Genomic DNA, 21,231 nt, shown 5'->3' with positions numbered 1-21,231 from the left:
TTTAACATGAGGTCACCATCCCAGCTGAATCCTGTTTTTCCACACATCCTCAGCCCGCTTTGATAACTAAGCAAAGATCTGCTTATGTGAGCAACCAAAGAGCAAGCAAAGATGGGGGGAAGGTGAGCCTAAGCAGCTGGCTGAAAACAGGATCCTATTTTATTCCTTGCCCCAAGGCCCTCTAACATCTTCAACACCTTTGTGCAAATAAGCATACCATCAGCTGCATTGTATCAAAAGAAGTTCCAGAAATGATGACAAAGCTCAACACTGTAATAAAAATTCTTTATTGTGGTTAAAATATGTATATTTTCATGGAATAGCTGTAATATTGCATCCAAAGATTTATTTTTTGAAAACCCAACAATATTATCTTCATGAGATATAACCATGACATATAATACAACCCCTTGATATAATAGGTTTTTCTTTCAGTTTGTTTCTTTACAACTCACTGCTTGCACAAAAAATGATCACTTTTTGCCTGTACTTGACAAACTTAGGCTTGTGAGCACATCTTATGCCTTTCTGCCATTTTGGTCTCTCCTCCATCCCCTTGCCACCTGAGTTTCTGGTACAGTGGTACAAGCAAGAATTCAGTAATCCTTGTCCCATACACTTCTAACATTAGAGTTCCTGTGCACAAACCAATCTTATGCAACTGTCTCTCAGGTATGAACACAGGTTTCTTTTGGATCGGATGTTAACGGAGGATAAACTAATGCTGTGAAGAAGAGAGCTCTTCCTCAGCCAGCAACCATCCTGCACCCATTCTATGGGTGCTGGTGGCTTCTGGGGTGGAAGGAGGGTGTGCGTTCATACATGTGTGCGTTGGATCTGTTCGGATGTGTGTGGCTGCATGTAGACCTCAGTCCCAACAGGCAGGATATGGAAGAGGAGCAGATGCCACCTAATGCCAAAGGTTAGTCTGGTTTTGCCCAGCCTTGGGAGGAGGTTTGGAGCAACAGGGGAGGGACATGGAGCACCACTTACTTCTCTCATACTCTTCTTAGTAATGGAGGGTGAATAGGCAAGGGGCAATATACTGAGCAAAAGAGAGGGCCAACACCTTGTGAAAGCATGCCTGAGGTGCAGGAACTCAATGGCCTCACTTGATTTGTATTTTAAGCACGTCATTAGGGTGGCTTTATTTTACTCAGGGCCTGGCCAAGTTTTTCACTTTTTCTCTCACTCCCCAGATAAAGGAGGCTCAGGACTTCATTTTGATATGCCTTCATGATATTTTTTTTTCTTCTTTTTGATAATTCAGGTTAGTCTAATTATACAGCAGACTTGTTGATAATGTAATTTGACTGTTCTGAGTACTGGGGATTCCTCTCCCAGCCCTGTCGAATTTGTGTGAGAGGTTTGTCCAGACAAGGAAATATCAGGAAAAATTTGATGACCAGTACAATACATGGAATAATGAGGGAGAGCATATAGGCACTTGGAAGATACCATCTGTACGATGATGGGTTCAGGAACTGTTTTCCACCATAAACCAGGGTGTGTGCAGTGCACAAAGTCAGTGTCAGGTATCCGAGTTTGGACTAGGGGAGAACAAAGGAAAGAGAAGAAGAAGTGGAGGTTAAAACAGTAAATTAAACCAGTACAAATGCAGTCTAAAGGACACGGTAAGCTTTGTGGAATGTGCCAATTTTAGGAATAATTGGGGGATGCTGAAATGGAACTGCTTTATATAATATAAAGGCTCTTACTGTTTTTTTTAATTAAGATTCATTCAAATAGATCTAGGTGAATCACACTTGTTTTTTTCCTCCATCAACTATCCTGATAATTTTTGCTAGCTTACACATACTGCCTAGTGGTTATCATGTTTGTGAAAATGCAGAGAAAATGCTGAAATTCAGTAGAGAGATCCAAGCTTTTATATGCTCTAATGCTAATCCATCCAGAACTACCATACTGTGCAAGTTTTTGGCCTTGATAAAACATTCATTGATAGTAATTTCCCCTTGCCTTGCCTCCCCTCCCCTGCCAACCCAGCTCCTGCAGAGGCATGGCAGCTTGCACCAAGCTTCCTCTGAACGGGGGGCTTAGATTATAGTGTTATCAAGGGCAGCCTGTTTATAGGCACAGCGGTTTTTAGAGTCTGCAAAACCTGCAGATTCTCTTCAGATCCTTGGCACTGAAAGGATCTGAGTTATAAAGTCTTTTTTTTCAGACCTATTTTGAGATAACTGAACTATCTTGCGAACCAACAGAATTAGCCCAATAAATAGCTAAAATATTTTGTGACTTAGTATAATTGTGGAATTTGGTAATTCCACAGTGTTGGTTTTCTCTTTGTCATTTAGGAGTTCATCTCTTCCTAATTTTCTCTTGCTAATGCAGTAATCCCAGTTGTAACATAAGTAGCCATCAGAACAGTTGTGGTTTCTTACAGGTGAGCTGTATAGCCATGTAGATTTTTTTTAATTCACTATGTGATGGTGGATAGTGCACACATCACATTTGGAGATACTAGTGGAGGAAGGCCCTAAGTCTCTAGTAAACCTGCCTGTGGTCATAGTTTATAAGGGAAGAAGTTTTTTTTAGAATAAGTCTTTTTCTTACCTGTACAAATCGAAATTCTCGCCAGTTGACATTGTTGCTGACTGAAGGCAAGGAAGTTATTCCCAGAAGAACAAATAAAAAAAATCCTAAAATCCCCAAAGCCACGTAAGAGTCACTAAGCCAGGCATTAGTGGTGTTGAGTGGTTCTGTTTCATTGTTCAGTGCCTGAGGAAAAGAAGACCAGGTACACCTTAGTGATAACAGTTTTAGAATCAATGCAGAAAAAATATCCTTTAAGGTAACTAGGAGATAAATGTTATATGTTAACTCTCTGAAAATAATTAGAGATTTACTTGGAATGCCTATTCAAAAGCAGAAGAGGCATTACATTCCATATACATTCCATGTACCTGTAATCATGGTGCATGTTTTACACTTCTGTAGACCTGCTGTTGAAGACAGGTATGTGATCCTTTCTTGTTAAATAAGGTCAGGAAGTCAAAATATGTGCCATTTTTAAGGTAAAAATACGTGTCATTCTTAAAGGTATATGGAGAAATAAGAAAGTTTCTTTAAAATACTCTTAATGTTTACATTTTCCCTGCTTATTTTATTAACATGTAAACTGTCTAGGAGGAAGACTGAGGCCAGAAATCCCCTCAACTCAACATAATACCATCAAAATTCGGATATACCAATAGTTAAAAGGAACAGAAAAATTATGAAAATAACCTTAGTCTGTCCATGTGAATTTCTGAAGCTCAAGGTAGAAGGTAGTATTTGTAATATGGCCCAAAGAAAGGCAGGCATAGAACAGGGGACGAAACTTACCAGGGAGATGATTCGACTGCTGATTTTCCATCTTACGAAGGAGCGAATTGGGATGACAAGAGTGTACAAAACATGCAGAGAAGCAAATGCCAAGGCTACTAGTCCAAGTTGTTTCCTACACAGCATCCATTTGTCCAGCCAGTCTGGGAAACGGTGGTATTTGGTACCTCTGTATAACTGAATAATTGCAGCAAACACACCAGGAACATAAACCAAGGAAAGAAGGATGAGTGCCAATATAGGGCAGATCTGATTTGGAATGGAAATTGCAATAAAAAATGAAAAGTCTTTGTTTTCATTAACATAAGGGTAAATTACCCTATGAGTCAAACAGTAGAAGAAGAAGAAGGTGGTTAGGCCAAGGGACAAAAGGATGGGAAACTTCCACATTGGAAACAGCTGCAGAGGGTAATTTTCTATTTCCTGAGCTGCCAAGAGGGATCCCTTATCTAATGGAGTGAGACCCAGTGCACGAACAATATCCATCACCCTTTGTTTAGCTTCCATGTCATCTCCACAGACAAACACCTGCAGCCAAAAACAAACAACAGTTTTATTTAGACAGATTTTTGTGACATTCTCTACTGCCGTCCTACCTGGATATGGACGATGAGCACAAGTTTCCTAGGCTACTTGTTGGATTCCCTACTGGCCTTAATTTATAAAGGCAAAAAGTAACCTACAGTTACTTTCTTGGCCAACAAGTGCAAGAACTAAGAATAGGAATCTTTTATTTGGGGAAGGAGATAGTTTCAAGTGGCAAAATTTTGTGTCTGAAAGGAGTAATGTATAACACACAGTGCAAGTCTTTGCCTGAAAGACTTGACATACTCTTCTGAAGACCTGCAAGTGGTTTGTAAGCACAAGATTTTATTGGAGTAAATAGGAGCAAAATTTTCAATAGGAGTAAATCGGAGCACAATTTTCAATTGCTCGTAGAGTGGTCTGTAAGTACTCGAGGGAACTGGGGACAGAGGTCTTTAAAACATGATTGCTCTATCACAAAAATAAATATTTCTTTCCAAGTCTAGTAAAATAGTTAAGAAACCATCTTTTCTGTGAGTGTGCAAGACAGTACTTCTTTGGAACTGGGAGAAAGGGGGCAACTTCTACTCCCATTGATATGATAAAGGCTTGTACAGCCTAGGCTTGGAAGTCCTTGGGTCTTTGGCTAAACGGTTTATTTGGCAGCAGAAAGCAAAGCTAGTAATGGTTTGGGTTTGAGTGGCTGGCTGGTTTCGTACATTCTTCAAGAGCATTGTCCCTCACAGCAGTAGAAAACAGAGTAATAACAAATTACTTGTCTTGAAGTAAGCTGTTGTGTTGATTCCTATGGCCTGTGCTCACTGGCCTGTGGTTAAGGAGCTGGTTAAAATAGTTTTCACACACTGTTGTCATATTAAACTTCTATGATGATGGATTCCAATTTAGAAAACTTAATTTATTCACCTTCCAGCTCACTTCTGCTGCCTATACTCATTCTGTTGCCCCATCATATCCCTTGCCTCCCTGTTTTTGCTCTCTTCAGTTTTATTCTTACTTTGATGTATTCTTCCTATCTCCTTTCTGTTTAACTTTAGAACCTGGTAAACAACTGATGCAACCCTCATTTCCTCCTGATTTGCTGTTTCTCTGTTTGGAGCTCGGCTATCTTTCTTTCCTTACTTCTCTAGTGTCTCCAAACGCTGAGTTCAGAGGCAAGCTATTGATATTCCTTGTCGTGCCATATTACAAGCCAAAAGTAAGTAAGTTTTAGTTCCCATTTAGTTTGAAAAGGGTGATTATAGTGAAAATACCATCCCAACTTTGTCTGATTTGTATGTCTCGTGCGTGTTCTGTCTAGCTGTTAAGAAGCCATATGATACATAACTCTATGACATAGGAAACCCCCATTGCTCAGTCTTACCTGCCGGCTTGCATCCAGTGCACCTGACTGCAAAGCCCAGGCTGACACAGTGTTAAAGGCTTTCACAACCTTGGCACCAGGCACCAGCTGAGCGAGGTACTCTGCATTGGATTCAGGATACTGGTTTATTTTTAAGTTGTTGCTTACGTCCACCAAGATTTTTCCATGGAGAATTTCTGCTAGTGGTGTAAGGAAGTTGTAATTTTGCCTCTGGATTGCTATAATGATGATGGAAGCTTTCTGTGCTGCCTCTGCATGGCTCATCACCTTTGCATCCTTGGGAATAAGGCTGGATCTCTCTGTGCTCCGGCTTCCAAACACAATGGGGTAGCCGGACTGAATCATTTTTTGCCCCAGAGCTCTTCCAAAATCTCCAGTTCCAAATATGCACACTGTCTCTTTTTTGTTAGAAGTGTTGGGAGCCAAAGCCATTATGTTGGAAGAATTTTTATTCATCTGTTTAAAAAAAAAAAAAGTTATGAGAGCAAACTAAGTAGAACATCAAGCTCTTGAAAATGGAAGGTTAGCAGCCATTCTGGCTATATAAAATAAATAACTGAGTTTTCTTGCCTCTTAATGTGCTTTCTGCACACTTTTCTGAATACACACTCTCAGAAGATTTCTGTACAGTTTTTAAAAAACAGTTCTGGATATTCACCTCTCCATCTCTTATGGCACCCTCTTCTCCATCTATTTTGTGGATTTTAACATTCAGCTGAACTGTTGCAGTTTTCCTCTCTCAAAAGGAAAGCAGGATAAAAAGATACCGGAGCACACTGCTTACTTGTGCTATAGAAAAACATTGAAGAGGAGTGTGTTTCTAGTTTCTAGTCAGATTAGAACCTGGAAGGTCTTTTGTGAAATACTTGAAGAAGAGACACTGTAAAAGGTAGCTACAAACCTATCTGTTGTCCTCAGTATTTCCTTAATACAACTAGTCAGTGCCAGTTTGTTTTATTGTTGTTCTTCAATTTCCTCAAGAATGTCCCATTAAGCATTTGGATAGTGGAATTGGAATAATTCATGTTGAACATAGATTTCTGATATTTATATATTACTCATAATAAAATTCTCTTTGAGGTTTTTTATCTGCCCTCCTTTATCACTGTACCTGGAAGCTTCAAAGTCTTTAATGTATTATCCATGCCATAGCAGTACGTACGCTCTGTACTTGCAGAGTGAGACCCATGATACAAATACAGAATCAAAAAGGTCTGCTCCAGAGGTCTTGCATTAGGTCCACATGCTGTTGTCCTCACTTTACAAAAGGTGAACTCAGACCAGAAAACCCAAGGCCCAAAGGAAGACCTCCAGCAGGAGACCCTGAGACACCCCTCTCTTGGCCTGGCAAGCATTTTAGTACTTAGACCAGCCATTTAATTTGCAGGAGCCCTGATTCAAGTCTTTCACTGCATCACAGGTAACTGTCTTAATTAAAGCTGTGGGAATAATTGATTTGCCAGTTTGCAGGAAAGAAATGCATGAAATGGTTAGCTAGACCCAAAACAACTGCTTTGCTACTTGCTGTTTATTAACCATTTGCTTACATTCTTCTGTGAAGCACCATTCCAAATGAAACTGCCATTTAAAAATACTGAGATGATGTTCTGCACTTTATTTTACATTTTTGTCTAGCCAGAACAGTTTCTGCTTTTTAAAAATCTGGCATGATTTTAAATTGTTTGACTCAAAACTTGCATTTTTTTTTGCTGAATAAAAAAATCAAGCCTGAACTTCCCCTTACCCTGCTGTGACCTAGAGTTGAGGACCGTCAATCAGGGATGCACACATTTTTGGCCTGTGCTGTAGGGTGTAAGCTTCAGTAGCAAGATAGGCAGAGAAACGCTTGTTCTGAGAATCATGTGTGAAGATTTTGGCTTGAACTACCTCTGTATGTAGCTAGCTGGCCACCAGTTGGCATCAGTGCCTGCCCAGCACGGTTCCTGCAGTAAGCTGTGGAAGCCCTAGGATTTAGAGAGCTGCCAAGGGAGTTTGCTTCTGGTCATTAGGGGAAGGCATCAGTTCAGGCAGAGAAGAGCCCGAGGATCTGTGTGCTCCGGGGCTGTGTGGCTGGAGCAGGGCCCCCGGGAGGCTTTGCAGCACAGCAGGGTGTTAACCCCAGCTCTCCTCAAGCTGCGGTCCCAGCTATCCAGCTGGACTCTGTGTACTTCATCAAGTAACACACTGAGCATGAAAACAGATCTTCAAAGGGACCCATCTGAATGTCTTTTGCATATTTGTGTGCTCTGACACATGCATACAAATGCAAAGTCCTTTTTGACATATGTAAAAATCCTTCTCTGAGGGTTTATTAATGTCCCATGAGGCTCTAACGTGACTAAAGCTATGAAATTCCTTTTTGGGGTTGGTCCATATTTCCAAAAGAACAGAAGAACTGCATATGCAATATTAATAAATGGTCCAACTAATAAGACTCAACTTTCCTTTCTTAATTTTTCCTTTTAACAAAGTAGGCTCTTTTCTAAAATGGAAAGTAGAATTTAGTTGTAGCACACGATTGACCATTTGAAAACTTTGTTATTTGCCCTAAGAAATCATTAAGTTATTGCTGAGTGAACTATGCAGATCATTCTCCTCTCCAAAGTAAGACTCGCAAAAACCAAACCTCAAATGGATGTTATCACATAGATTTGGTAGATCAGTTAAAGTTATGTTATGTTTGGGCTTATAAAAATATTGAATACAGAAATGGATCCACTAGCAAGAAATAAGTCTATAAAGTGCTTCTGATGTTCACTAATGCTGAATGTCTCATTTACTAGGGAACACTTAACTCATCTTGCCAGAAAACAGAAAAAGAGGGAGATGAAAAGAAAAATTAATGTAAGGAAAATTCTTTTTTTTCAAAATACAATTTCTTGGAGTACTATCTAAGATTTAAGGGGACTTGTACAAGGAAGTGGATAATATTCCATAGAAGGCTGAAGAGAGTTAAAGCTGTCTTTAATACTGGTGATCTAATTTAGCTTAATACCATTTTTACAAGAAGGACAATTTGCTTGAATAAAGTAAGCAGAATTTACCTTTTGTTTTTAAGAATTACTTAATGGGGATGCCCATAGCTGTTATGATGGTACATATTATATATTAGAAATAAACAGGTCACTAATGAATTTTTAACAGATTAAGTTATATTGTAAAACTGATGTGAATTTAATATTTATTCTGAAAAATCACATGTAAGACAAGGTAAATTTGCTTTTAAATCCCAGGCCTTCTGGACCATGCCTCTTTCTAACAAAGACAGAAATGAAATTAATTTTCTCCGTTGAAGCCTTTTTTTCCTTCCTTCCTTCCTTCCTTTCAACACATCTTTGTGCCAGCTGGCTGTTGTTGAACTAAAAGAAGCTTGTGGGTTTTGCAGTGATCTTCTGGAGGTTAATTCAGGCGATAGGTTATGAGCACATAGACAGTGTGTATATAAATTCTGACTTTGCTGTGTGTATTTGAAGAAAATGCAGCCTCTGATGGCAACTGGGTGGGTGCAAAGGCAAAACAACGAAAATGGCCTCCCAGAGTCCATGATGGCGATAGCTACAATGTGAAAAGAGAGTAATTTTCTATAGGACAGTAATTTTCTACAGGATAAGGTGTTTTATTGTCATATGTCAGTGTGAAAGATGGGAAGCAGAAGTACATCACAAGGGACAGAGTGCCAGCCTGGTGTCTGGGAGCTCAGCCCAAAGGTTGACACTGGGGTCTCCGGAAGTAGCTGATGACACTGGGGGTCTGCTCCATGCCCAGGGGTTATGCTGAGCTCTCTCAGTGTGCCAGAGGAAAGCAGAGATACCAGTAATTTTATATATGTAACCATGTATTATCTGAAAAAAGCCATAGAGATTTGTGTTCATACATAACCTTTTTGCTTATGTCCATCCCCCTAACATAAGAGCGCTAGTGATGCCTTTTGTTATTTGAAAGATATTCCTTGTAAGCTTCTGTAATGATTAACTGCATCCTTTCTCTTCTGCATTGTTATACACTGACTTATCCTATTTGAAGGAAAATGGTGGTAATCTCTGAGTTTACTTGGTCAGTAATGATAAAAGGAGGTGCGGAAAGAAAAAAAAAAGAAGCTAACTGCAGAACTGTTGCTTCTACCCACTGCATAAACACCAGGGGAATTGAATGAAGGTTCAATGTTTAGTTCAGCAGTTATATGCAAGTACTTCAGTTATGTAGGAGTGTGAATGGAGACAGGCACATTGCTTCACACGTGGGAAAAAGGAGGGATTTCCTAGGGAAGCAATGCCACAGATGAAGTACAGTGCCAAAAGTGGAAAGGCAGAGATGGGACTGAGATGTAGAGTGGGATGGATAATGGAAATATCAGAAAGGTGTAAGATGAAATGGCAGACAGAAGATGAGTAAAATGATTCAAAAGGTAGAAAGGCAAGATGAAAGGAGCAGGAAAGAGTAGTTTTACTATTTATATTTTAAAAGGAAGCAAACCAAATAACTGGTGGTGATCTCAAGAGATTATCTAGTCCGTGTCCCTCCCTAAGGCAGGATGAACTATGCTTAGACAAAGTCTGACAGGTGCTTGTCTAACCTGTTTGTAAAACCTTCCTGTGTTGTGGATGCTGAAGTTTTCCTTGCTTATTGCTTTCTGAGGCAGATTTTCCTATATGTAATCTGTGTCACCTCCTCCACAGCAGATACAGGTGTCAATTTATCCCCCTTCTCTTTGCAGCAGCCTTTGTTGGACATGAAAGCTGTTACCATTTCACCCTTTTCTTCTCTAGACAAAACAACCCCAGATCTTTCCCTGCAAGTCATGCTTCTGAGAGTGGTAATCTTTCTCATGGCTTTCTTCTGATCTTGGTAGGCTAAACTGCTCCAACTGTTAATTAAAAGTATGGTGCTAAAACTGAATGCAGTACTCTTGCTGAGATCTTACCAGAGAGAAGAAGATCCACTTGCCTCATAGGCAACACATCATCCCACTGTCACATTTGTTTTATTCACAGCACAGCTGATTCATAGTCAGGTTGTGATGCATTAAAAGGATGAGTACTTTAACAAGTAGTGTGTGGCAACAGGAACCAAGATGTAGACTGAAACAGCTGGTGCTGAGCACATGTTGTTTACACTATCTGTGTGTCATAGACTTCCACCTTGGACTAGCTTTGGTTTAGTATTGCAGCCTGAGTGCCCACTAGCAGCTGCAGTGCTTTGGGGTGCACCAAAGGCATGTCTTCTGGCTCAGCTTTCATGGAAAGGCATCGAGTTTCATAAGCTCTAAAGAGTTCTCTGTGGTGTAAAGCAAAGCTTGAAAAGTGGTGATCTGCTTCTACATCTGATCAGATCTGGAATACTGATATAAATGCATCCTGCTACAGCCAAATCCTTTAATTGGGCTGCTCCTATGTCACTTGCTCCATCCTCAATTTCTGTAGTTTTTCTCTGACTCAGAGCTGTATTGTGCACTTGTCCCTGTTGAATAGCACCATATATTTTCAAACTGTAGCTTCAATTTGTCAAGATCATTTTGATTTCTAAGCCTGTCCTCTAATGTGCTTGCAGCCCTTTTCAACTTTGTCAGATTGTCAGCTTTAATAAGCACAGTGTCTATTCTGGTATCTACACCATTTAATGACATTCTGGAACAGGACTTTTGCCAGGAGAGACCTCCTGTATATCTGCAGTAAATGTAGTCTTCTGTTTTGACATTGATTAACTGAGAGACTGAAAATGTTTCTCTCACTAGTTCTGCAGAACCTTACCTTATATTAGTTTAATCTAGGCTGTGTTTTCCTAGTATGCTTTTGAAAAATCTTCTCTAACATTTACCATAGTAAAACTTCACTTGTCAAGTTGTATAGCCTCTGTGATTCACAAGGACTGTTATCCTGTTATAAGAGGAAATGAGGTTGGTTTGGAATGATTTGTTTGTGATTAATCCATGTGCCTGTAACCCATTTCTTTCTTATCTTCCCTTTGCTTCCTCTGTTTGAGAATTGTACTTAAATGTATTGGGCCATAATTCTGCACCTCCTTTTTCTTCTTACTTTTAAAGATAGCTGTTATTCTTGCCTTTCCAGTCTTTCAAAACTTCACCTCTTCCACACAGTTCTTAAAGATAGTTATTAATGGCTGTGGAAATGCTTCAGTTATCCCCTGAACAATGTGAACTGAATTCCATCAGCCTTGCTGATCTCAGGTCATTTAACTCACCTGAGCACGGCCTAATCTCTTTTCTGTCATCTAGCGAGAATTTTCAGTTCTTTGCTACTGATGTAAACCCTTTTATCATGGTTGACCCTTCTAGTGAAGAAAGAACAAAATAGGCATTACAGAGGTGGCTTTCTTCAAGTCATTAGTCAGTAGCTTTCTCTCAGTTGTGGGGTGGATCAGTTCTCTCCTTGATTTTCCTTTAACAGTTTATGTTTTTACAGGAAACTTTTTGTTATTCTAGAGGTACCTTACTAATTACATTTCTTTTTGTGCTGTGGCTTTTCAAATCTTATCAACATATTAGTACTATTCTTCTGTGCTTGCCCATAGATTTTGATTTATGTATGCTATTTAAGTCTGAAGTGTCTGAAGAACTCATAGTGCCAGCCATGGTGCTGTCTTATTGCAGTCCTTGTTCTGCGCTGCAATCTTTATGTCTCTGCTTTTGACATAGTTTCTTTAAGCAGCTATCAAATCTTCTAACTCCATTTTGCTCTCAAGTTGTACTTCTCATGGAACATGTATACTCTGCTTATTATTCTGCTAGGTGGACAAGTCCATTTTTGACTACTTGATCTCGTCTGGTGACCTGTGGTAGCTCCCAGGTGTTGCAGAACCTCTGTATTTTCCCCTCTATAATTTTCAAAAGCCTTCTACTGGATCTATTTTCTTTTATCTTTTGATGCAGGGCAGGAGTTTAGGAGATGAAGAAGAATATGAGAAGATAAATGGCCAAGGTATCACCAGGATTTTGATCCATAGCCATGTAAAATATAGGTTTGTAAGTAGAATAAGAAAAGAGTTAATGGACAGCACAGCTGTGATCCAGGTAGGTTATGGTGTCTGCTATGGGAACTAGTCTTAAGATTTACAACACTGATCCATTTATCATCTTTTTCTTTTTCTTCTTTTTAAGCTCATTGTAAAAATCATAATCCCAAAGGTGGCCATAAAGATTATATACAGAACAAATATTATGGGAGCATAACTTTAAAAAGTGAAGTATCAAAGGCCCTCTTTCTATGTAAACTAAATATTTTGACTGCTATTTCCTTGTAAGTCACAGCAGAGACTCTGATACACTATGCAAATAATAAACAGTGCTAGGCATCAGAATGGCCTCTCTGGAGCAACTTGCCATTGTTCTAGTACAAAATTCTGGAGGCAAATAAAGGTCCTGACGTAATACATCTGGCCGATTATATAGCACGCTTGGGGTACATTCATCTGCGTGAATCTGTATACAGTTACACAGGAGTCATGACAACAGTATTGACTGCATATCCAGTGATTCATGTACTAGAATATCAGTACAAAAAATCTGTTTTCTAGGTTCACCTTTCTAGAAAAAAGCTTGTTTTACCAGACTTCAAAAGGGTTATTTTTCTATAATGATGGGGAGACACTTGGGTTGACACTTTGGCGCTTATTAAGTTTAGTACATTGCACAGCTGAACTATAATAGTATCCTGCTGCACGAAGAAGTTAATTCTTCCCTCAGGTTCACTAACCTGTGGTGTTTAACGCTGCTTGTACAGTACTGAAACCAGGACATCTGGGATAAGCAGTCTGGGTTCAGACGGTGCCCTCCTGTAGACCTCATTTTAAGCTGCTGACATGACTTCTCACATGTCACCTTAACTGCAGTGCTTTTTTAACACAGAGTATTTGTCTGTTTCTGTTTTCTTTTTTTTTCCCCCAAATCTCTCATCATCACAAGGATCAGCTGAACTTTCTCACACAGCATCCACATACATAAGTCTTCAAGCCCCTGCTAAAGGTCTTTTTCAGCCAAAGCTCTGCATCTCTGCTCAGAAAGCACCTGAAAACATGCAGTTCCTTACATGGATTTAAGAACTTGTTTACGTAGTTTGAACCACACAGGCAGGGCTGAGCACACTGCAACTCATTTCACCGACAGAGGTTCAGAGTGTGCCTTACACTTTGAAACCAGGTTCTCACCACCACTACAGAAAGCCAAGCACGCCGTCGGACTTGATGTGAATACACATCTTAATCCTGCTGGGCAACTGTGCACTGACCTTGAATTGGGATTTATGGCTTAACTGCTGAAAATATACCCTTTGGAGGTGTCCTGCAGACCTTCCTCATACCTCGCTGAACAGACTGAACAGGTTCCGTCATGTTTGCTTCCCCATTGCCTCTGTGTACACCTGGTCCTTCCCTGCCTGATAAACATACCTCCTTCTCAGTCATGGGTGGGCTGCAGTTGTAACCGTGGTGCTTTGACACCGTGCTGGTGGCATGTACTCATGCTGGTGGCAATCAAGAACAGTGCCTATAACCAAGAGTATCAAAGGCAGTGGAAGTGGTAATTTTTTCATTTTTTCCTTAACATCGAGTCTCTTTTTTTGTTGTTTCCTTCAAATCCCTGCATACCTGTGGATGGGCATGGTGAACTTCAAATAAGCAAATGACTACATATTTTTGCTTGGAATTATACTTTTTTCATTGGTAATTTTTAGTTTCCCATGCTGTCAAGTTCTCCAAAGTCAGACAATTTCTTTCTGGAATAGGGTTTATTCTCATAATTGTCTTAGCTGTTTGTTACATGTACTGGCAAGCAGAAGTCATCCCTGACTGTTGTGTTTTGGGTTGGTTTTTTTTTTTTCAAATGAGAATCCTGCTTTGCCCTGTCATCTATGATCAAAAGGTGTATATTAGACAAAAATGCCCTAATACACATATTATTACATATATATATTAATGGGTTACATATAGTAACCCATTAAATATAGTAAAGAAAGAGAGTGATTAATACTTCATTTCTTACATATGTAGTGCTGCAGCTTTGGAGGTATTTTTATGAGTATATTTCACACGTACATGATACTCATTAATCCTGGTGTAGCTTGGAAAACAGGTGAAATGTGATTTAAAAAGTCTCCTCAGAATGGCCTGTACACTACTCTGAGGCAATCTCATTTACTTAAATTTTCATTTTACCATTCCCACAGAGAGAGAAAGAAAACACACTACAACAAATACTGTTTCTTACAAGATGACAGTTGTAGAACCAAATCTGCTGTGAATTATAAACTGCATTTTCTGTTGCTTGATACACCTAAAACTGAAAGGCATGTGGCTAAACTACTCTCCCATGATTAATCCAGTACTGAAATGCATAAAGAAAAGAGCAGAATAGCTCTTAACAAACGTATTACAACAAATTATTCATGAATTTTCTTTCAAGCGAATGAATATCTGCTGTTCTTCTCAGCAGAAAATCCTGGGCTCCAAGTTTTGACAAAGCTGATAAAAAATAATTGTTTGAGACAATAAATTTGCCTACAGAGGACATTGCATTTCCCACATCTTCACTTTTTATCAGGAGAACACTAAAGCTGCCTGGAGGCTCTTCAAACAAATGAAGTATAGGCCTAAATAGATGTGCTTAATGTTGTCTAAATCATAGCAAAGTACTGAGAGGGCTGGAAATCTCAGCACCTCCAGCTGCTCCCATAAACATGTAAGCCTCAGCTATAGCTTAAGTAATTTCCTCAGTCTTTTCAGGGCTATTGTACAGTTCTGAGGTGTGCAGGTATTAAGCTTTAATCCAGCCTAGCCAACTGCAAGGAGAATGAAAAGTATTTCACAAAAACCTGAAGGTGAGCAAGGGTGAGAAGGAGAGACAGTCCTGTCTACAGTGCAGAGGGCACTGGATTTAGCCCAGTTGGCCCAGGAGATGCCCTTGGACTGTGAAAGGTGTTTTCACATCCACTGTGCATGGAGAAGCACCTCCTGGATTCCTGCTGAGTCCTCCCCTCACTGTGAAGTTATTCTTCTGAGCATCTTTTATCTGCCATTTAGAGACATTAACAAATAGCTCTATCTCAGAGAAATAACACTAGAAATAATGAAGCCTGGCTTCCTAGGGGTTTGTGTTTCTTGGCTGATTACAAGTGCTGATTGATGCCGTTTCCAATCACAGAAGATGACTCCTATAACATTTCTTCTCATGGATTTTTGGGTCTTTTAAATGTATATAGTCACAGTATAGTCTTTCATTTTTCAGGACTCTTCTGTGGGGTCTTCAGCTGCCTTTTTTCATGCAACACAAGGAGAATGGAGCCCTCTCTCCTCCTGGCATATTTGTTTGAAATCATCACTAAAAAAATGATTGAGGAACACACATAAACATACATACACTCACATGCCTCTGCATGACCAGAGAAATCTCACTTCCTACAGAAATCACGCTAAAATAATGGACATCCTATAAAATTTATGTACACACACCCACGTGAATGTCTGTACCACCAAAAGAGAAGGAAACAAGTGAGGAATGGCTCTTCAGTTGTGACCCTATGTTGTTGTGGTCTGTAGAAAGATACGGAGGATGAGGCAGGGGATGTTATTTGGGATGCTTTTACTGATAGCCCATCAGTAGGATACACTGAGACTAGAATTAGGTGCATTACAGCAGCCACCAACCAAAACCAGACCTTCAGAATGCTAAAAATGTAAGAGTTCAAGCCACGTATTTATTATGAGCTCTAGGACTGTGTGACAAGCCTGACTCTCTTCCCATGTACACTAATGGAATTGTTGATTTTCAGTTAGCTTGCTTTTGGACCAGGCTGGCACAAGCTGGAAGAAAAAGCAGCCCAGTTATTTCATAACACCTGTGATAAAATCAAAGGTGAGGTGACTGGTGTGGCACTGTGATGATGTTCTTAGCTGTCTTATCCTCTTAGAAATCTGAGTAAGAGAGAGTATAGTGAAAGATTTAAGAAAAAGGAGCATGAATATGGAGTTTCCTTGCCAAAACAAATATGTGTGGATTTGTAACGTGTCTGGAATGGGGCCAAGCAGATTTTACAGAATGTTCATTCATCTGTGTTCTTGCTTACACAAGCCTATACACTAAAATGTGTTTAAAGGCATGTGATCTAACACGGGATAACTTTATCATCTCCCTTATTCACTTAATATGAAGTACATTAGATGTATTTACTTGTTCCTTTGGTTTCCTTTCTTTCTCTTACATGGACTTGAAGATTTTCCTCTTCTACTTGACTGAAGTAGAGTGGCATCTGCAGAGACATGCCTGGCAAGGAAAAGTTCTTATCAGGCAATCTTTTAAGAACCAGGACTTTCTCAAGATGGAAGAAATTCCCCTTCATACTGAGCTAATTTTGTCAGGTCTTTTTAAGAAACAACCTTAAGCTACAGGCTTTGAAAATTAACTGCTGAGAAGCCTGAATTTAAAAACATTATTATAAAATTAAAAAAAAACCCAAACCAACCAACAGATGAGATTACTAAAAAATTTACAGAACTGTTCAGAGCAGCATCCTATACTGAGAAACAGAAAGATCTAGTTTGTTTTGGGTTTTTTTTCCAACCCAAACTTCCTTTGAGTTCAGCTCAGGTTTTGCAGGTGCTTGAGCTGCTGCTGGTAATTCCCCAGCCTGGCAAATGGGGACGGATGTGTGCAATGTGGGTCATTACCTCGGCTCCTAGCCCAGGCATTGGTACAAATGAAACCTCTCTGCCAGGGGATGTACAGCCTGTGAGCTACAGTTCTTGGAGCAAAGCATTGTGACCAAATTGCTCGCAGTGCAGCACAGGGCAGCCAGAGTTATCCTGTGCCACGGTCCACTGCACAGGGGCATAGGAAACCTTGAAACAAGACCTCTTAGAAAACTTTGCTGCCTGAGCCCTCTTATGCACAGGCTGCCACCTTCACAGAGAAGTCACCCTGGTCTCTGTCCTCTGCCTGCTCCTGGGTCTCAGCCAAGGTTGCTGGGTATCTCCTGCTCCTACCCTTGTGAAGTACGTGGGGTGAAGGCAGAAGCTGCTCTCTTGGTTTTGCATGTCAAGGCCATGCAATAAGCAAGAAAGGAGTGTACTGGACCCTATCTATGCAACTGAAGTGAAGGAAAAGGTGGATATTTGGGACATGATATGCAGCAGAGACAAATGAAAAGCTTACGTGTTCTTACTAAAGTTAGTCGAAGAAAAAAGAAGAGGGTGCCAGGACATGCGAAACAAAGTGTCATGCTGATTTTGTAATTGCCTAATTGGACAAAATAATTTCCTCCTGCAGGGTGGCCCTCTCTTGCGGCTCCAGCAAGGAAATGAGGAACTGGATTTTCTGAATAAAGCTGTTGTCTTTATTGCATTACCATTTTATGCTATTATGACTATTGCATAATTACCCACTTGTTGTGAGTACTCATGTCTTTTTACATATTTCCTGCTCTCACAGCCCTTGCAGCATGGGACCACCCCAGAGAAATCCTTTGTCAAACATTCCTGTGCTCTAATGATGCCAGAAAGTGTTTTGCTTTTTTGCAATCAATGTCTCCACTAAATTTCTTAGCACTTAAGGCTTGTTTATCTAGAGGCCTACAGAAACTTGTTCACATAGTTGGTATCCGTAAGGGAGTGGTGACAGGCAGCAGTAAAACACTTTGATCCTAGTCCTCAGGTGCTATAACTTGTCTGAGGTGGATGGCTGTGCCGCTTCCACCATTGATCAAGAAGTTTGTAGCAGATTATTATAATTAAGCACCTTTGAAGTGCCAAGTTATATGAAGCTCTGGTGCAGTTCAGGTTGTAGAATTCAAATTAAGTTTATTAATATTCTCATTTTTATGGGATATCATGCTGTTTATGGAAATGTTTTTTTTCTTCATAGATTTGTCTTGGTGAGGCTGCTTCTCTTGGGAAAAGCACATGGAGGGAAACCATCTGAGCTGAGAACGTGTCCTCTCTCCTGATTTAATCCTAACCTCATGTTTTCCTAAGCAAGTCATGGGATCTGCATCTCCCAGTGGAGGTTTAGACCTAGCCTTGTCACTGAACCAGGGTGATACTTTGCCAGCGTGACACACAAGGCAGCTCAGCTAAGCATAAGTGGAGCGGTCCTGAGCTGGGTAGCCTGAACCTGTGCCTCTAGCACACCACCACCATGAAAGTTAGAGCATTCCTCCAGTAATCTGACCAGGAAAGGGTCATCTCAACAGTTTAGTAAAGTAAAAAAAAATAGCTTGATGCCACCTTTGCAATTGTGTCTCCAGGGCTGTACTCAGTAGTCACTATGAGGCTGGGAGGCAGCTTTGTCAGTCCTCTAATTAATGCCTTTTCTGGCAGCTATTCCCACTCCCTGTCCATTTCCAAGAAGCACCAATATAACCAGCACTTACTGGAGCTGCCACCCACTGCCTGCCACCAGCCTGACGGAGCACCCTGTGCAAACCGTGGCAGTGGGTGGGAGAGAAAATGCTCCACAAGGACATTTGAGAGCGCACCCAATTGTCACAGCCCCATCTACAACCAAGCAAGTGAATTTACTGACCCTTTCGTCAGCCGTGCTCTCACTAAGGGGAATACATGTTGGAGAAATTTTGAAAAAAGTATGTGGGTCTAACAGTGCTGTCAAAAGAGGAAAAAACACCCTGACTTTTTATTTTAGAGCATGCAGGGACAACCTTCCCCCACATTTGAACTGCAATAACCATCTGTACAGGTGACATTCAGATACCTGTCCCTACCTTCTCTTGCCCCAAACCAGCTTTCAAAGAGGTCAATATACATTAAAATCCGAGTAGGATAAAGTAAAAATGCCAACATATATAAAATGTTTTAAAAGTTGCAGTTCCACTCCACTAGCACTGTAACTAAGAACGGAATTGGAGAAATGGTTGGCTTAAATCTTGGAGTTACCAAATAAACAGCTTTTAATACAAATAGACTGGGAAGCAGTGAGGGAGGTCTTAAAATATGCAGATTTTAAGCACTCTCCCTGAAAGCCTCAGTTGCTGTCTCTATTTTTGAGGGATTGGGTTTATCGGGAGGAAAAAGTGGTTGTGAGCACCCAGCCAGCAACCCATGCTAGGCACATTGCTGGGGTTTTTATTTTGGACTAGCTGGTCTTGTCCTGTGAGCTTAATTGCCATTAGCGGTAGAATTGTTTTGATTCATGCAAGAGCAGCCGAGACTGTATGTCTCCAGCTTGCTCTGTGATGTGAAACATGGCATGGTACGTGGCGGAGGGTAGCAGAGTCGGTTCCCAAGAGAGATCCTGCTTTGAAATAAAACACTAATGTAGGCAACACACTTTGTTAATAATTTCTCAACACAAAGTAGATTCCTGGTCTGGTTATCGTTTCTGCCTGTAACTAAGTAATATAAAAATGTGCCATCTGCCTAAAATTGTACAAATATGATAAGCGCTTGATATGTTTGTATAAGAAAATTCCAATATGGAGGAAGAAAGTACAGGGATGCTTGATTTCTCAATGACTACTGGAATATTTTGGTATGTAGTTACAGTACTACTTCATGCTAGTCTAAATCATTGCTATTAACAAATCTGGGAGCTTCGGGAAGGCCACGTCTGTAAAAGAATTTACATCTTCCACTAACGGCGTAATTTTATAAGGTCTCAACAGTCTTGAAATTTGGCCTATAGTCTGACTGACAGTTTGTGTTGCAGATTTAGAGGGGATATGAAATTTTCCTATATCAAAGCTGAAGAACAGTTCTGACAGCTGCAAATGTTCTCTGAATTAATAATGTGGAGCTGTTATAAGACAATATTTGAGAAAAATCCATTTCTTTCTGCAGCATCGAAGCCCCTTGCTTATAAAATATTAAAGAGGATTAAAATTGGTATGCTGCTGCTTGAACGGGAAGAGAAAACAAGAAATCCACATATGAATCCAGAAGTGAAAAGAATCATTAGTTCCAACTGTTATTAGTCATAACTTATGATTTGGGGTAAATCAAACACTCTTGGAGTACCTGGACTTGCTACTAAAATTCAGACCAGAATTTTGGCTCTGGCTTAGGAAAGAAAATCCGCTTTCTAGCTTCATTATTTAAAACCCACTGACCAATCCTTATTTGCAGAAGCTTTCTCCACTTCTTTAACTAAAGCACACACCTCTGGAAGATTAAATAAACTTGTTATCTGCTGTGTAAGCTCTCTGAATACCAATTGACTAATCTAAAGTTCTGGTTTGTCCAAACTTTAGAGATACAGATCCTTCCCTGTGTCTCAGTGCTTCCTTACATCAGCTCTTAGTGACTAACAGGTTGTATAATGTCAACACAAAACCAGGAGCTATGACCTGGCTTTGTATTTTTTTTTTTTTTTTGTCTAGCAGGGATCAGGAGATTAAAAAATTTAAGTTCAAGCCTACCGAAACTTCTCAGGTTGACAGTTTAGCCATTTTGTTCCCCGTTCCCACCTGCAGAAGTGAGAAGCCTGTGTCTCTGAGTAAAGCTCACCTGTGCGCTCAACCTGCTGCAGTTCCCCCAGGCAAGCTGGTGCTTCCCCAGCCGGCGGGATGCTGTTTATGCTGGAGCAAGAGAGACCTCAGGAGCTGCAGAGAAGTCCTGTTGCCCGGAGCAGAGTGCAGAAACACCAACAGCCTTGCTGGCACTTATCTAGGGGAAGCCAGGGCGAGCGCACAGGGGAGGGTGAGACCAAGGGATGTTGCAAGCATTGTCTGGCTGAGCGGGTTGAAAGAACTTCCCGTCAAACTCTCAGGGAAAGTCCCAGGCCTTGTATTTACAGCTGAGGTAAAGCTGTGGTTGCTTTTGTCATGCTGGCACTGACTTGCCCCTTGGCTATTGGCCAGAGCTAAGGTTTAGTTGCAATCTCCTACTTTTTGAAGACTACCTGAGAATTGTAGAAGCACAACAGCAACTATTTGCTTGGAAGGAGAACTGCTGCTTTTGTGTCACAGCTTTCCTGTGCTGTTCCACCTATGGGTAGGGACAGTAAGAATGTCACAACAGAT

At 40.4% G+C, this 21,231-nt stretch overlaps 1 protein-coding gene across 2 annotated transcripts; it reads right to left on the bottom strand.

The window, feature by feature from the left end:
- Nucleotides 1–271: 271 nt before the first annotated feature.
- Nucleotides 272–20,976, bottom strand: STEAP4 (STEAP4 metalloreductase). 2 transcript variants are annotated; one of them, XM_027777582.2, is made up of 5 exons: nt 20,717–20,976; nt 5,255–5,710; nt 3,349–3,525; nt 2,578–2,742; nt 272–1,550 (listed from the first exon to the last, which is right to left on the bottom strand). In XM_027777582.2, the coding sequence occupies exons 2-5, from the start codon at nt 5,708–5,710 to the stop codon at nt 1,281–1,283; spliced, it is 1,068 nt and encodes a 355-aa protein (XP_027633383.1). In that variant the 5' UTR covers nt 20,717–20,976; the 3' UTR covers nt 272–1,280. The 2 variants fall into 2 exon arrangements, with proteins under 2 accessions (XP_027633383.1, XP_005228920.2); XM_005228863.4 differs by having other exon boundaries at nt 3,349–3,876; nt 20,717–20,974.
- Between the last annotated feature and the right edge of the window lie 255 nt (nt 20,977–21,231).

Source organism: Falco peregrinus, chromosome 5 (genome assembly GCF_023634155.1).
Source record: "Falco peregrinus isolate bFalPer1 chromosome 5, bFalPer1.pri, whole genome shotgun sequence".
NCBI classification, from domain to species: Eukaryota; Metazoa; Chordata; class Aves; order Falconiformes; family Falconidae; genus Falco; species Falco peregrinus.
The sequence above is the reverse complement of the archived record's forward strand: the minus strand, read 5'-3'. Positions and strand labels throughout refer to the sequence as shown.